The sequence below is a fragment of the Schistocerca cancellata genome, chromosome 8 (genome assembly GCF_023864275.1).
Source record: "Schistocerca cancellata isolate TAMUIC-IGC-003103 chromosome 8, iqSchCanc2.1, whole genome shotgun sequence".
In the NCBI taxonomy this organism is placed as follows: domain Eukaryota; kingdom Metazoa; phylum Arthropoda; class Insecta; order Orthoptera; family Acrididae; genus Schistocerca; species Schistocerca cancellata.
In genome coordinates, this window is record NC_064633.1 from 408,512,997 (window position 1) to 408,531,100 (window position 18,104).

At 43.7% G+C, this 18,104-nt stretch overlaps 1 protein-coding gene across 1 annotated transcript in view; it reads left to right on the forward strand.

The window, feature by feature from the left end:
• Positions 1–18,104, forward strand: part of LOC126094611 (myrosinase 1-like) — a 230,084-nt gene that overhangs the window by 159,219 nt on the left and 52,761 nt on the right. The window contains exon 6 of the mRNA XM_049909089.1: positions 17,016–17,205. Within this exon, the coding sequence (XP_049765046.1) occupies positions 17,016–17,205 (190 nt within the window). The remainder of the gene's footprint in view (positions 1–17,015; positions 17,206–18,104) is intronic.

Sequence of the window (18,104 nt, forward strand, 5' to 3'; positions counted from 1 at the left end):
ACAAGAGTTCATCAGTAATGAATCATTAATTATTATTAATAATTCTACCTTCTGTATTCGTGCGTCGTGTCGTCGACCTAACAATCTGCCGCCCTGTGACGGTTCTGAAAGTAACGAACCTCGACCCATACATAATCGGGTGAACATTCTATTTGAGAGAGATCTATAAACTATGTGTAGTTATAATTCACGATTGAAGATACTTTTTTTCGTGTATCGTGACGCGAGATCAACAGTCAACGCTTCGCGAAATGGTTGCGATTACTGTCGTGAACGACATCACTAGCTCGATCTGTGTAAGCCGGTGTTAATTACAAGGAACTGTATCAATTACCAAAACCAGGACTAATACTCGGAGAGTGTTTTTCAAATGATCGAGGTGCTAGTAAATAGACAGCGTAACTGACCATTACGACAAAATATGGACCTAATTGTAGAAAAATGTAGATTAATGCGGATGAGTAGGACAAACAAACCGGTAGTGTTCGGGTACAGCCTTATTCGTGTCCTGCATGATACAGTCATGTAGTTTAAATGGCTGGACGTAACACTGTAAGAGATGGTGCATTGGTTAGCACACTGGACTTGCATTCGGGAGGACGACGGTTGAAACCCGCGTTCTGCCATCCAGATTTAGGTTTTCCGTCATTTCTCTAAATCTCTCCAGACAAATGCCTGGACGGTTCCCTTGAAAGAACACGGCTGGCTTCGTTCCCCATCCTTGACACAGTCCGAGCTTGTGCTCCGTCTCTAATGATCTCGACGTCGACGGGACGTTAAAACCAATCTTCCTTTCTTCCTTCGCTCTGGGCGTAACGTTGCAAAGCGATATGAAAAGGAACGACTATCTAAGGTTTGTGGTAGGGAAGGCGAATCGTCGACTTCGGTTCATTGGAAAATTTTTTGGGAAAGTGTGATTCATCTATAAAGGAGATCACATACAGGACGCTAGTGCGATCTTTTTTTGATAACTGCTCGTGTGTTTGCGATCCTTACCAGGTCGGATTAAAGAAAAGCATCGAAGCAATTCAGAGGCGCAATGCTAGATTTGTTGCCAGTAATTTCGAACAACACGCAAGTGTCACGGAGGTGCTTCGGGAACTCAAATGGGAATCACTGGAAGGAAGGTGACAGTTCTTTTCGAGGAAAACTATCGGCAAAATTTAGAAACCGGCATTTGAAACTGGCTGCAGAGCGATTTTAGTGCCACCAACATACACTACTGGCCATGAAAATTGCTACACCATGAAGATGACGTGCTACAGACGCGAAATTTAACCGACAGGAAGAAGATGCTGTGATATGCAAATGATTAGCTTTTCAGAGGATTCACACAAGGTTGGCGCTGGTGGCGACATCTACAACGTTCTGACATGAGGAAAGTTTCCAACCGATTTCCCATACACAAACAGTAGTTGACCGGCGTTGCCTGATGAAACGTTGTTGTGATGGCTCGTGTAAGGAGGAGAAATGCGTACCATCACGTTTACGACTTCGATAAAGGTCGGATTGTAGCCTATCGCGATTGCGGTTTATCGTATCGCCACATTGCTGCTCGCGTTGGTCGAGAACAAATGACTGTTAGCAGAATATGGAATCGGTGGGTTCAGGAGGGTAATACGGAACGCCGTGCTGGATCCCAACGGCCTCGTATCTCTAGCAGTCGTCGAGATGACAGGCATCTTATCCGCATGGCTGTAACGGATCGTGCAGCCACGTCTCGATCCCCGAGTCAACAGATGGGAACGTTTGCAAGACAACAACCATCCGCACGAACAGTTCAATGACGTTTGCAGCAGCATGGACTATCAGCTCGGAGACCATGGTTACGGGTACCCTTGACGCTGCATCACAGACAGGAGCACCTGAGACGGTGTACTCAACGACAAACCTGGGTGCACGAATGGCAAAACATCATTTTTTCGAATGAATCCAGGTTCTGTTTACAGCATCATGATGGTCGCATTCGTGTTTGGCGACATCGCGGTGAACGCACATTGGAAGTGTGTACTCGTCATCGCCATACTGGCGTATCACCCGGCGTGATGGTATGGGGTGCCATTGGTTACACGTCTCGGTCATCTCTTGTTCGTATTGACGGTACTTTTGCGTCGGCCGCGGTGGTCTAGCGGTTCTGGCGCTGCAGTGCGGAACCGCGGGACTGCTACGGTCGCAGGTTCGAATCCTGCCTCGGGCATGGGTGTGTGATGATGATGATGTTTGGTTTGTGGGGTGCTCAACAGCGTGGTTTTCAGCACCCGTACAATTACCCAATCTTTGCTCAGTCCAATTGCGCCACTTTCCTGGATGATGATGAAATTATGAGGACAACACAAACACCCAGTCATCTCGAGGCAGGTGAAAATCCCTGACCCCGCCGGGAATCGAACCCGGGACCCCGTGCTCGGGAAGCGAGAACGCTACCGCGAGACCACGAGCGGCGGACAGCATGGGTGTGTGTGATGTCCTTAGGTTAGTTAGGTTTAAGTAGTTCTAAGTTCTAGGGGACTTATGACCTAAGATGTTGAGTCCCATAGTGCTCAGAGCCATTTGAACCATTTTTTTTGACGGCACTTTGAACAGTGGACGTTACATTTCAAATGTGTTACGACCCGTGCCTCTACCCTTGATTCGATCCCTGCGAAACCCTACATTTCAGCAGGATAATGCACGACCGCATGTTGCAGGTCCGGGCCTTTCTGGATACAGAAAATGTTCGACTGCTGCCCTGGCCAGCACATTCTCCATATCTCTCACCAATTGAAAACGTCTGGTCAATGGTGGCCGAGCAACTGGCTCATCGCAATACGCCAGTCACTACTCTTGATGAACTATGGTATCGTGTTGAAGCTGCATGGGCAGCTGTACGTGTACACGCCATCAAAGCTCTGTTTGACTCAATGCCCAGGCGTATCAAGGCCGTTATTACGGCCAGAGGTGGTTGTTTTGGGTACTGATTTTCCAGGATCTATGCACCCAAATTGCGTGAAAATGTAATGACATGTCAGTTCTTGTATAATATATTTGTCCAATGAATACCCGTTTATCATCTGCATTTCTTCTTGGTGTAACAATTTTAATGGCCAGTAGTGTACTTGTATTTGTAGTAGCTGAGTGTACGATTTTGCTTTTTTGAGGGACACAGGTAATTAAAGTAGTATTATGATTTGCTTGTGACGACCACATATTATAAGCGTGTATGCACAACTACCTAATTTAGAATTTCCTCCAGTGAAGATCAGACTTGAAGATGAGTAGGGTGAGACTAAATACCTCATATTGACCAGAGAGAATGGTGACAGACCTTTCTATGTGGATGGTAAAATTTTTAGATGGGTAAAGAGTCCAGATACCTTGGGACTTTACTCAGCGAAATCATGGCGAAAGTTAAAACATAATCAGGTGAAGATTTGCGATCGGAAAGCGGCTCAAGTATCGGCTTTTATCGATTCCATGAAGACTAGGCTGTACAGGACTGTAATGCAGTCTGTTGTTCTATACGGAGCGGAGACCTGGACGCTGACCAAACAGATAAATAGAAAACTCCTGACATTTTAGAATTCTGTCCTGAGACAGTTTTAGACCAGTGGAGGATGGAGACGACTGGAGAAAAGGAAAAACCGTGAACTGCAGGAGTTGTAAAAATCGCTGGACATTGTGTCGGTGATTAGAAGAGAGGAGACAGAAGTGGTATGAGCACGTAATGCGTCGAGAAGACCATATCACTAGACAAGTGGTGTAAGAAGGCAGGTGGGTTAACAGACAAAGGGAAGACTAGAGAGGAGATGGGTCTGCGGGATCAGAGAGGATACGAGTAAGATGGGACTAGTTGGAGGAGAATACGTAGACCGAAAAAGATGGAGGAGGCTGATTGTGGTTTGTATGGTTCAAATGGCTCTGAGCGCTGTGGGACTTAACATCAGAGGTAATCAGTCCCCTATAACTTAGAACTGCTTAAACCTAACTAACCTAAGGACATCACACACATCCATGCCCGAGGCAGGATACGAACCTGCGATCGTAGCGGTCGCGCGGTTCCAGACTGAAGCGTCTAGAACCGCTCGGCCACACTGGCCGGCGTTTGTATGGTCAATCTCATAAGTGGTAAGTGAGTAAGTAAGTAAGTAAGTAAGTAAGATGATGTGCTTGGTCGTTTATTCCTTTATACTTGCTTGACATCTTCATTTCACAACTATTTTGAGTGCGCCGGCATCCGGTGACCAAAACATAAGATGACGGCTGCGTTGTGTGTGTTATATCTCTGTGCTATCAACTTAAATTATGCACATTAAAGCTACAACGGCATGAAATTTCCACATACTTTACTGCTTTAAACAAGGCGTCTGCCTCAAGACATCCTAACTCAACTCTTTTAGATCCTACAGACTCAACAACAGTGGTCGTCAAACTGCGGCCCACGGTTCTCAGCCGTATTTTATGTTAATATGCATCTAGCAAGCAACAGCCGAATCCGAAAACGTTGACGTTAAGAGCTTCATAAAAGGGTAGTTCTCCTGTTCAATAATAAACAAAAATGTTTACAGTAACAGTAACATTATAAGGCGTGGTTAATTCTAATTGACGTTGGTGAATTCGATTGCGAGATAAGGGGACATCAATTAATTACGTGATCTAAAAATAGGTGAGGGGGGGTTATGGTTCTGCAGAATCTAACCAAATCTCATTTAATGGGGAGGTGTGGAGTGAAAATCTCACGTCAGCTTTTTAATTAAGAGGATAGACATTATTTCAACTGATAATATTTGTTTTATGTAGTCAGTCTCGATCATAGACAATATTATCGAGTGAGGTAGCGCAGTGGTTAGCACAATGGACTCGCATTCGGAAGGACTACGGTTCAAAGCCGCGTCCAGCCATCCTGATTCAGATTTTCCGTGATTTTCCTAATCTGCTTCAGGTAAATGCCGAGGTGGTTCCTCTGAAGGGTCACGGCCGACTTCCTTCCCCATCGTTCCTTTACCGATGATTTCGATGTTTGGTCCCCTTCCCCAGATAATCCAACCAACCAGTCATAGATAGTATTAAAGTGCCCACGAATCTGAACTGAATGTCTTGCACATGTTTTGAAAGAAGTGACGCACAAGTGTTAGATTTCATTTAGGAAGTTCTCTACCACGCGGGTTGAAATCACTGCGTGTTAGCGAGTCAGTCAGTCGTGGTATTCTGCAACGAATATAAAGCTGATATTATTTGTTCCATACGAATTTGTATCAAAATTTTTACAATGTGTATGTTAAGCGGCATGCTGACAAGTCGAAACACACATGCCAGCAAGAAGGATAGGAACACAGTAATCAGTGGCGCGAATTCCAAAACTTTCCAGAATGTTTTAATTTTAAGTTTGAAGTCGGATAACAAACGAAAAAAATTTCTTTAGTGTGATATAATTACAATGAAGAAATTTCCAACTTTTTTCCTTTACTTGTACTGTGAAATCCTGCGTCTTGCTATGTACCTCTCTTCCTTCATTACCTAATTTTTTTTTACTTTGAAACAAAATCTTCCGAAAAATTGTAGAGCCTGCCTTGTACCTGCTAGTCACCATTTGTTTCGGAATAAAGGTACAACCAGTTTCGCGATAATAAATCGCATCTTTGATTTGGTTGGATTACAATACGATCTCCACACTTTCTATAGGGCACATATGTTGGCATCATGAAATGCGATGGCTGTTGAAAGATCCATCAATATTCTTAAATAATCAGGGGTCCTCGCTGAGGGACATACTAGTTTGTACTGGTGTTAAATCCCTGCTAGTAATTAGAAAAACAGCTTTCTCCGCTGCGGTGAGGAAACGATGATAGTGTGCAAACGCAGCTGCAAGTAAGTCATAGTTTTCCGTTAACTTTTTAAAAGACTTTTTAACTATGCAAAGATTACGCTGCGATTGTTCACATAGAAAACTTCCTTAATTAATCTACAGTCGCTGTGCACTTCGGTACCTTGTGGAACCAAAGTTGGGTAGGAAGTTAAGCGGTTGTTGAAGGAAGCTAAACTGAAGTTGACCGACAAGAATTCTCTCAGTGATCGTGTAAATCAAGAGACTGAGAAGCTACGTAATCAAAATACGGGTCAAAGGAAGGTGCAAATAATGTTGTCTTTCACCTGTAAAGCAAGTGAAGGTTGATTGAGATCTAATGTATATAATACATCAAGAAAAGGTTAGTTTTTAGGGATCCATCAAAACGGTTAGCATTATAACTGTGGAACTTTTTGACCGTCTCTGCTCCGTCCGTACGAATACTACCGATACTTAGGGTTGGCGAGTTTAAGGAAAAGTATTTTTAATCACTTGTTAAAAACACTCTGTAACCGATACTTGATTGTACTGAAGTGTTTTAATCAATGTTTACAACATATAAATTTTATTTGCACTTATTTTTTCCCGACGAGATGAGGAGTGATGGGAGGGCGGGGGGGGGGGGGGGGGCGGGCGTCCAACCACTTCTCACCAAATCTCACCAGTTGGGGGGGGGGGGGCAAATTTTGAACAAGACGTCTAACGTAATTAATAGTGGCCGTTTGCCTCAGAGGCAGAGTGATAATTGAGCGGCCACTGCGAGGTTAGAGGATTCGATAGTGAGGAATAGCAGGCCGTTGTCGCCGAGCGGTTCTAGGCGCTTCAGTCCGGAACTGCGCTGCTGCTACGGTCGCAGGTTCGAATCCTGCCTCGGGCATGGATATGTGTGATGTCCTTAGGTTAGTTAGGGTTTAAGTAGTTAACATCTGTGGTCATCAGTCCCCTAGAACTTAGAACTACTTGAACCTAACTAATCTAAGGACATCACACACATTCATGCCCGAGGCAGGATTCGAACCTACGACCGTAGCGGTCACGCGGTTCCAGACTGAAGCGCCTAGAACCGCACGGCCACACCGACAGGAAACTAAGCACAATTAGCGTTATTAATCAATTAATCTTCCACTCAGACATCGTCAGGCAACTACAATGTCACAACTTTGGGGATGCTGAGGGCGGCAGCAATCTGAAACACAGAATATATGCTGTCAGAGGGAGTGGTAGGACTGGCTCAAAATGGCTCTGAGCATTATGGGACTTAATATCTGAGGTCATCAGTCGGTAGGACTGGGTTGAGCTGTGAATGGTTCGTGCTAAATGCTAAAATAATTTTTATTTTATATAAACAATTTCTGAATATTTATTTTCTCATAAAAACGCACTATTTAGAAATTTAAAAGACAATTAGTCTTTACAGACCAAAACTGTTGCAGTGTGGGCAAACAAATCAGCTTTGTAGCTATTCCACAAGAAGAATTTACTCAACACCAGAATGCTCAATTAACAGTGTATAATTCCACTTCAGTGAAAACACATAAAGTATCAATACTACTTCGTAATAAAAAATTTATTTAAAACATATACATATTAAAAGTTACACATAAAACCGCTAAACAAGGAGAAAATTCTACTTCAAATCTTTAAGAGAATTTTTATAATAAAAATAGGATCCAAATAAGCGTCACCTACAACGTGGCAGTTAAATAAGGAGCGGGTTGATTACACAGAACATAACGAAAAATCAAATGACATACAATCCAGTGACCAAAAGAGTACGCATCTGATGGACATGATCGTATGGCGTCAGTGGCCTGGAATTCGCAGGCGGGAAGTTCGGCCGCCAAGTGCAGGTCTTATTGAGTGCGACGCCACACTGGGCGACTTGCGCGTCGACAATGGGGATGAAATGATGATGATAACAGCACAACACAAAGTCCCTGAGGGGAGAAAATCTCCCACCACAGCCGGGAATCGAATGCGGGGCCCCGTGCGTGGCAATCCAACGCGCTGACCGCTCAACTATTGCGGCGGACTACGCATCTGAAAAACTTAGAGAATCGAGAATTGACAGATATTAAGCACAGTTACGAGGCAAATACTGATTTTGTAATGTGTGCTTATCAGGCTGAATTCACTCAGCACACACGGCAGAGCAGACCACTTCCAACACAAGAGAAATGTGTAGTAACACACTCACAAAGGCAATTCCGCTGTCTCCAGGTTTTGTTTCGTAACAGCCAGCCAGACAGCCCGTAAGCAAACTGCGCCCAGTTTCTCCGTACGGCAAGTCTTCGGCCAGCACCCTGTTCCTTGTTGTTGCCGCCCACCATAGCAGCCAAGTCGTGCAGGGAAATCCAACGGCCGCTTCCACTACTGAACTCCGGCCCTGGTAGATACTCTCTCGCCGTCCAAAAGCAGACTCCCCGTACTGCTGGCTGTTCTGCGAAAGTTCATTCGATGACGCCTGTGTCACGACGCACGCGGCGCAACGCCCTCACCGAGTTACTCAACCACGAAAAGGCGGCCTCGTGATGTCTCCTCATCGTACAGAATAATTGACGCGAACTGATCCGAATGGTGCCGATTTTTAATGATCAGTTCTTGGGATCCAGTGACCAACATACCGCAATGTTACTACAGCTAGTCTGCATGGGGACCATAACATACTAATTTATTTACATTACCTATTAATAAAAGCAATGGCAATGTCAGCATTTGCTCTTGAGCAAAGTTGTTTGACGACACTGCTCTATACAGTTGAGTATCTTAGAAATAAACGTTTTTTTTAAAAAAAAAAATATATTCCTTAAAATCGTAACTTATATCATTCTGCAACGTAAATAAGAAGGAAGTTTTGCCAGAAATGAATCTGTTATAATCACATCACTTGTGAAAGAGTGATCACGCTCATTGGTGATGCCAAGTTGGTGAGAAATAAATTTATATCATTTAATTTAATTTAAAAATCTTGAACATGATTTATAGTGTAGTGCTAGTAACAGAAGAAAAATACATGTTCTGTGCTCAGTAAAGACGAAATAAAACGCAGTATAATAAACAATTGCAGCTCTACATACAAATGTTAATCAGCCTAGAGGCGACTTTTATCTAGCGGTCATTATCAAATGGCTGCTGCTGATGATGGTTAAGAATTGAGAAATCTTAGTGGTTTGAATGAGAGCTTTGTGTTTGAATCTGTTCATGCGTATTTTTACTGTCTCGTTCCAATCAGAAATGTAAATTGACTTGAAAGTGATGTTTTAAAATATATAAAATAAAGGCACGACATAGCTGCATTTGTAAGGTGCTCCAGATCTCATTTAAGAACGATTAGTTCTTTGAAACCTTATTATCTCAATCGGTTTGCAAAGTTTGTGGCTTTCGTTAAAAATAAAAATAGTGATAGAATCTGCAGTTTTTCTAGTCAGGATTCTTCCACTGTTTTATATAACTTAGCTCGGATGTGTGAGCCGGCCGCGGTGGTCTAGCGGTTCTAGGCGCTCAGTCCGGAACCGCGCGACTGCTACGGTCGCAGGTTCGAATCCTGCCTCGGGCATGGATGTGTGTGCTGTCCTTAGGTTAGTTAGGTTTAAGTAGTTCTAAGTTCTAGGGGACTGATGACCACAGATGTTAAGTCCCATAGTGCTCAGAGCCATTTGAACCATCGGATGTATGAGCGTATTGTTTTTTGTAGAACTGATTGTGAACACCGTTGTCCAGATTAAATTAAGTACTTTTTAAGATTGCAAGAGTTTGCGATTTTCAAGTGGATGCAGTTAAAAAGTGTGCCATCGGCAGGTGACCTAACAGGTCTACTGTGCATCCACAGAACCCATCCATCTGAATGCTGCTGAAATGTTTTGAAAAAAAAAAAATTGGTGTTAGGTGTTTCAGATCATCGCACCACCCTTCTGTCCGACGTGATACCGGATTATATAGCAACAAGGGGAGACCACGACGGATTTACTTCAAACTTTGTACACCTTTAATAGGCCATTAAAACAACATAATCTGCAGGTAGTAAAGTTCACTAATGTAGCAATTCCGAGAAAATCGCCAGAGAAGTTTTACGGGTCCATTACGTGGCTTGTGTAACTGTGCGTAGGTGCCGGACGTTAGACTTCATGGGGGACAGGTGATAGCGTTCGAGCTTCGTAAGACGAACGTGTATGACGTGGCGGCTCACCTCCCGTTCAAACTATTTTTTTCATCACTAGTCATGTTATTTAATTTATGACAGTTGTGAGATAATATAATAAAAGCCATGTGTATCTGCATGAAGTTACAGTTTATGTTTTCCATGTCTGTATGACAAATATCATCCTGCAACGTGTGATGTCATTACTCTTGCAGTCTGGCACATTGTGACTTACTATATTACTTATTATGAATAACGTCATTCCATCATTATTTTTCGAGTTTCGACTCGGGCTTTCCAAGCCTGTCCCTCGTCCTCGAAAATTTAATTACAAATACTAAATAGTCAAATAACGTATGAAATTCACTACAACTTAACGAAAATGCAGGTGTTTATTCATTATATTATCTTTCAAATGTCATATACATTAAATAATGTGATAAATGATGAAAAAACTACAGATTAAAAAATGAGTGTTGGCGGTATTTGAACTATCGTCTCGTCTCTTGTCCATCCTGTACGGCACCTACGCAAACCAATTTTTTTTTCTTCATTTTGTTCGTTATTGTTCGTTGTGTTTGGTTCGGGCGGACGTCACAAGACATCCGTTCAAGGTGATCGTTGATTCTTTTCAGTTTTTTATTACAGATGGCGAGCAGCCCTTTGACCGAACACGCTGAGCTACTGTGCCGGCCGATCCACTTGACGACAATGACTTCTTATCGCCGGCCCCTTCGCTCGGACACATAAGTCACATAACAGATGCGAAAACTTCTCTGGCGATTTTCTCGGAATTACCAGAGTAGTGCACTTTACTACTTGCGCATTGTGCTGTTTCAGTGGCTTACTAAAGTTCTCAAAGTTTGAAGTAAATCTGTGATTCCAACGCCGTGGCCCTCCCATGTAAGAATACAGCGTTCACTGCTTTAGAGTCTCACGTATGCCGACTACTACAGCAGTTGTAATTTAACTGACACACGATTTCTTGTCAACTGGCAAACTATTACTTACACCGTCCGGTTCAAAAGTTCCGAGACAGATTACATTCCTTGCTTGTAAGCGACGTCATCACAGTTACTGTGGTGGCAAGTTGAGCTAACAATTGTAAACAACAGATGTGCATTCTACCAATCCGTTGTGAGCAGGCAGTGTTAAGTAGAGGGTGTGCGCCAGAGTGTTGTACCACAAATCACAATCAAGCAACATCTCTAAATCAAGTATTCAAGACATTCTCCAGAATATTCTGAAGCATAAAAAAGTGTCTGCGAAGTTTGTCCCGCACACCTTAACTCTCGAACAGAAGTAAAGTCAGGTAGATACGTGGGGCATCTTGATTGAAATGATAAATGCGGAGAGTTCTATAGTGGGAAAATCATCGCGGATGGAGAGGCTTGGTGTTATCAGTACGAACCTACCAGAAAAGAACAAAGTGCAGAAATTCACATGAAGGACCAACGCTTTGACGACAGAACCGACGCCAATGTAACGCGTGATTTGAAGAGCACGCCAAAGAATGATTTTTCTGACTGCTTCGTGTGGTTGTGTGAACTTCTGTTCGTTGAACTCAAGTGGGGGGGGGAGGGGGAGGGGAGGGGAGGGGGAAGACATGTAGAATACCTGAGGCGTTAAAACTACGGTCTTAATTTTTTTAAATCCAGTCTCAAAAATTTTTGAATTAATGAGGAATACTGAAAATTTGAGTACTTATACAGAACTGTAACAGATCTTTTTATCGCCACACAGTAGTATTCCGGTTATTTGCAAACATACTGGACAAAAAATTAGTTACCCCGAGGAGACATCACCGTAATGCCGTATAACACAGCTTCTAGTCTTGATAATGAACTCAATTTTGGGAAATACAGAGAAAAAGTGTCTGCAGGTATGCCATATCCTGCTGAAGCCACTCATTTCTGATTTTATCCCGTAGCCACCATATTGCGAAGATGTAGGTTGCTACGTTTGACCCAATGTTCCAAATAGTCCCATACTTTTTCTATGGGATTAACGTCGGAAGATTTAGAGGCCCGTCGAGGTACGAGAAGCTACCTAGGAGTTCATTAAACCAGGAACACGGCTGGTGCTTTCTTGGAACTATACAAACCATAACCTCGAAGATGTAGATGAAAGGGCTACATTTGGTCACTGAGAATGTTCACGGTCATCGAAAGAGTGTACCTAAGTCATGGTTGACACTGCTTCAAGAGGTTTTATTGATTGACACTGAATGTTATTTTGTAGATTATAACTTAATATGTGATATGGTAGCAGCCTAAACGTCTTTATAAACAACTATATTAAGCGACTTAGAAGCTATTATTCATAAAAGATCTACAACAATGGCAGAATTATTCATGAAATTAATTTATTTCATTAATGTTACCAATAAACACCCCAAAATCATCACAAAAACACCTTTGGTGTGAACTACACTCTGCACACATCGTGGGTTAAGCACGTCATTGGAGTGTCGATGAACTCGACATCTAGCATTCCTCAAAAAGAGGCGAAATCGCAATTCGTTGGACGACGCTACACGCCCCTCATCAGCTGTGTTGCTCTATGTGCCTCTGTGAGCAACGGGCTTTCGCAAGTTACCCGGCTACAAATGTCCATTGCGAGCAGCTCACCTCGGAATGTTCACTTGCATACTGCTTGAGACAACGCTGCTCTCACTGGCATCAGCGATTTCTGTCGGGTTTGAAGCCAGCTGTCACTGACAAAGGTTGATGCTCATCTACGACTCCTCTCAGTTAGGCTCTTTTTACGACCACTGCTGTTACGATGTGTTACGTTGCTGTGACGGGTACATCATTCCGTGCAGATACGTCGCACAGTCCAGAGTTGATACACCAACAAATCGTGCAACTTAGTTCTGTACAGTGCGAAGTTGTTGCAAATGCTAATTATTCAACTGAAATTATGCCTAAATTAGTTTATGTCTGTCGTGGCTATTACTTTATTTTCTACATAGTTGAGTTCTGGAAGACCCTCTTAATCTTACTGTGTACCAGTATCTTGTCATCTGCAATTAAATAATGTTACTATTAGTCTTGTTGGCGAGTTAACAAAACACTAGACGGACGTCAATTCCTGTAATTTAACCTGAAAACACGGCTGCTGAAAGATCTTCAATACTAAACAATGACCATAATATTGTTCATGTCTGTTACTTCAGCAGCTGCAGTTGCTTATCCTTTCAACAAGGATAAAAATAAGCTGTGAGCTGCACCAACGTTTTATTAGATCTAGTTTACCAGTTTCAACTTTAACACTAGATTACTAAACCCTAGTGGTTCAAATGGTTCAAATGGCTCTGAGCACTATGGGACTTAACATCTATGGTCATCAGTCCCGTAGAACTTAGAACTACTTAAACCTAACTAACCTAAGGACAGCACACAACACCCAGCCATCACGAGGCAGAGAAAGTCCCTGACCCCGCCGGGAATCGAACCCGGGAACCCGGGCGTGGGAAGCGAGAACACTACCGCACGACCACGAGATGCGAGCACTAAACCCTAGTGAAATTTGCGATTGCAGTAGGGTATAAAACAGGACATTTTGTACTTAATTTGGTGTGTGTACCATTGGAGATCTAGAGTTGTGATTAACTAATTCATAAGTTTTAAACTGCTATTCATTTGAATAAATCTGGAGCACTACGATTTACGATGGTTTAGTAGCAATGTAACATTTTCTCCGCTTTACTGTTCTAGTGTTCAACAGTCTTATTCACAAGTTTGAAATAGCCTCAATAATAGGTAAGGATCAGACGATGGTGTCCTAAACAGAATCTGCAAGAAATACATGTATAAAGAGAGTATATGCAAAGACTGTCAATCAACATAATGATGACTTGAAGAGCATTTATCATGCTTATACACAAAGTAGGAGCACCAGTGTTCATAAAACCTTAGTAAAATTACGTACAGTAGGCGCACTAGTATCCAGTGAACCTTATAAAACAACATACGCATAAATAGGCAACTAAACCTTGGATCAAATGTTAAACAAACAAAAAGTATAAAAATATGTTCAAATGTGTGTTAAATCCTAAGGAACCAAACTGCCGAGGTCAATGGTCCCTAGACTTACACACTACTTAAACTAACTTATGCTAAGAACACACACACACACACACACACACACACACACACACACACACACACACACACATCCATGTCCGAGGGAGGACTCGAACCTTCGGCGGGATATAAAAACATCATTAAATGTAAAGAGAGCTAAACAAGGCAGGTAAAAAGTTCTGTTTTAGTGTCGCCAAGGGCCAATGGAGAGCCGGCGATTTGTCAATTTTTCAGTATCTTGCAGACAAGGCCGGCTGGCGAATGCGTTCTTCAGAAAACGGAAGTAAGTGGGCTGCACATGGCCTACGGTGGTTGTGGAGGCTGCCGACCCGGAAGCGTGCGAAAGGCCCCACCCCGTGTTTACAAATCCACTTTGTCTGTGGAACCCGTTCCTCTAGCCCATATACAGGGTTAAAGTTATTGAACTGTATGAAAAAAACTACGGCGTGCACACACGTCATTCAACATGCAAACGTCACTACAGATATTCGGATTTAGGTTACGACATGTTCGATATGCCTGCCATCATTGACTATGATGTGGCGCAAGCGAATAGCCAAATTCTGTATGGTCCGCTGAAGTGTCGGAACATTGATGCTGTCGATGGCCTCAGCAATGGTTCTGAGGTTATTGCTGTACATCTTGTATTTGATATAGACCCTCAAAAATGAGTCGCATGTGTTCAGATACGGAGAATATGGTGGCCAATCGAGAAAAAGCCAGTGGCCTCTGGGTATTCCAGAGCCAAAATGCGGTCCTCAAAGTGCTCTTCCAGAACATCAGATACTCTCGATGGGTTCGAGCTCCGTCTTGCATGAACCATATCTTGTCGAAATCAGGGTCTCTTTGGATAATGGGGATGAATTCGTTTTCCAATATCTTTACGTACCATTCGGCAGTCACCGTATCATCAAGGAATATGGCGCCGATGTTTCCGTGAATGGACACTTCACCGCACACAGTCACCCGTAGAGGGTTCAGAGACGTCTCGATCGCGAAATGCGGATTCTCAGTCCCCAAAATAGGCCAATTCTGATTATTGACGAACCCGTCCAGATGAAAGTGGGCTTCATGGCGCATGCGCATACTGATCCCCTTCATGCCCCGCGACCAACCGTGCAGTTTGAGCCTTCTAACGCAAACCGTTCAGAAGTTACGACGATTTTATTTCATATAACTCATAATTGTCACCCTGTAAATGCTGACTGCCGACCGCTGTGGCCGAGCGGTTCTATGCGCTTCAGTCCGGAACCGCGCTGCTGCTGTGGTCGCAGGTTTGAATCCTGCCTCGGGCATGGATGTGTGCGCTGTCCTTAGATTAGTTAGGTTTAAGTAGTTCTAAATCTAGGGGACTGATGACCTCAGATGTTAAGTCCCATGGTGCTTAGAGCCATTTGAACTATTTTTTTAAATGCTGACTAAAGCCTACTACTTGCAGTCCACTTACTTGAGTTTTCTGCGGACTAGCATCCAGCAGCCGGCCTCATCTACAAGGTACTGAAAGGTTCAACGAATTGTCGTTTCTCTTTTGGCCTTTGGCGCCACTATCAGCTGACAATAAAATAGAACTTTTTACACACTTTTATTCAGCACCCTTTTCATGTAATGATGTTTTTGTACTTGTTTGTTTAAAACATGATACTAGGTTTAAGTGACTTTTTATGTGCATATCTTGAATATTGTATTTGGTTTTGTAAGGTTAATGGACACTAGCACTTCCACTGAGCATAATTTTATTAAGGTTCTATGAACACCAGCGTGCCTACTTTATGTATAAGCATGATAAATTCTCTTCAAGTAATTCATATGTCGCTTGATATTCTACGCATATATTATGTATGATTTGGGATTTGACAGTCTATTGGTTGCTACTCATCACTTGTATTCTCTTGCGATGTGACTCTGTTTATTAATTCCGTAACAAAGTTACGTTGTGGTTCTCATGTGTAACCGTTTCACATTTATTTTAACACAGCTGTTATACTTCACTATTGTTCAATTTTAGCCCGCCTGGTTAACCGAGCGGTCTAACGCACGGCTTTCCGGAGTGGGGAGGAGCGCCTGGTCCCCGGCACGCATCCGGCCGGCGGACTTGTGTCGAGGTCCGGTGAACCGGCCAGTCTGTGGATGGATTTTAGGCGGTTTTCCATTTGCTTCGGCGAATGCGGGCTGGTTCCCCTTATTTCGCCACAGCTACACTATGTTGGCGATTGTTCCGCAAACAAGATCCCCACGTACGTGTACACCACCATTACTCTACCACGCAAACGTTGGGGCTACACTCGTCTGGTGTGAGACGTTCCCTGGGGGACGGGGGGCGGGGGTCACCCGGGGGGCGAACCGCACAATAAGCCTGGGTTCGGTGTGGGGTGGCGGAGGGGTGAAGTGGACTGCGGTAGTCGTCGTGGGATTGTGGACCACTGCGGCTGCTGAGGGGACGGAGCTCTCTGTCGTTTCTAGGTCCTCAGTTAATATGCAATACAATACATACAGTTGTTCAATTTTTGTTCTGTCTTTTTTACATGTGTATTTCTTGCCGATTGTTTTTAGGACACTGTGGGCTAATGCTTATTTGAAGTTGGCTTACCTATGACTTGAGGCTATTCCAAACTCCTGGAGACGACAGTGTAAACCGTTGACACCGGTAAAGTGAATCTAATAACATTTTTTGCAGGAAATGACAAATTTTTATCTTTGTTGAAAGTAAACGATGATTAAATTCACGGTGTGGCTACTGGCACATCCGAAAACAGTAGCTCCTTTCCATCATTTTATCACATATCTATGTTGAATCGATAAGCAGATTAGATAAAACGGACTGGTGCAGACAGACCGCTTCACTGCTTTGACTTTCGTCAGTGGCGGGGGATCATGTGACTGCTTGGCACCAGTACACCATATCTACAGATCTCGAAAGCGACCAGCGTTCTCTTTAGCGGGGTACCATGTTTAGTTGGCATGCTTGCAGGTGAAGCTGTGGACGACCTTCAACGACCCGTGCACTTTCGCGGGCGGCTACCAGGGCGCCGACGGAAAGGCGCTGGCGCCGCGCGTCGACCTGCCGGGCGTCGCAGACTACCTGCTGGCGCGCACCGTGCTCATCGCGCATGCGCGAGCCTTCCGCCTCTACAGCCACCGCTTCCGCCACGTCCAGAAAGGTAACCGCAAGCGCGTCTCGCTGCACTCCTCTGGCGCTCGACCAGCCCCACTTATTGTTTGCACCTTCAGTTCAGAGACTCATTATGAAGCGTGTTTCTCGTCAAATATCACGTCTTTAAGGTTTATATTTAAGATGTATGAGCTGTTGCGTTAATCTGGTTAGTTTACTTCAGTGTAAACACGTAAGCACAATTACCATCAAAGATACTGCTGATGCTGCAAAATTCAACGCAAATTACTCTACTGGCCATTAAAATTGCTACACCAAGAAGAAATGCAGATGATAATCGGGTATTCATTGGACAAATATATTATACTAGAACTCACATGTGATTGCATTTTCACGCAATTTGGGTACATAGATCCTGAGAAATCAGTACCAAGAACATCCACCTCTGGCCCTAATAACGGCCTTGATACCACTGGGTATTGAGTCAAACAGAGCTTGGATGACGTGTACAGGTACAGCTGCCCAAGCAGCTTCAACACCATACCACAGTTCATCATGAGCAGTGACTGGCGTATTGTGACGAGCCAGTTGCTCGGCCACCATTGACCAGACATTTTCAGTTGGTGAGAGATCTTGAGAATGTGCTGGCCAGGGCATCAGTCGAACATTTTGTGTATCCAGAAATGCCCGTACAGGACCTGCAACATGCGGTCGTGCATTATCCTGCTGAAACGTAAGGTTTCGCAGGGATCGAATGAACGGTGGAGCCACGGGTCGTAACACATCTGAAATGTAACGTCCACTGTTCAAAGTGCCGTCAATGCGAACAAGAGGTGACCGAGATGTGTAACCAATGGCACTCCTTACCGTCACGCCGGGTGATACGCCAGTATGGCGAAGACGAAAACACGCTTCCAATGTGTGGTCACCGCGATGTCGCCAAACACG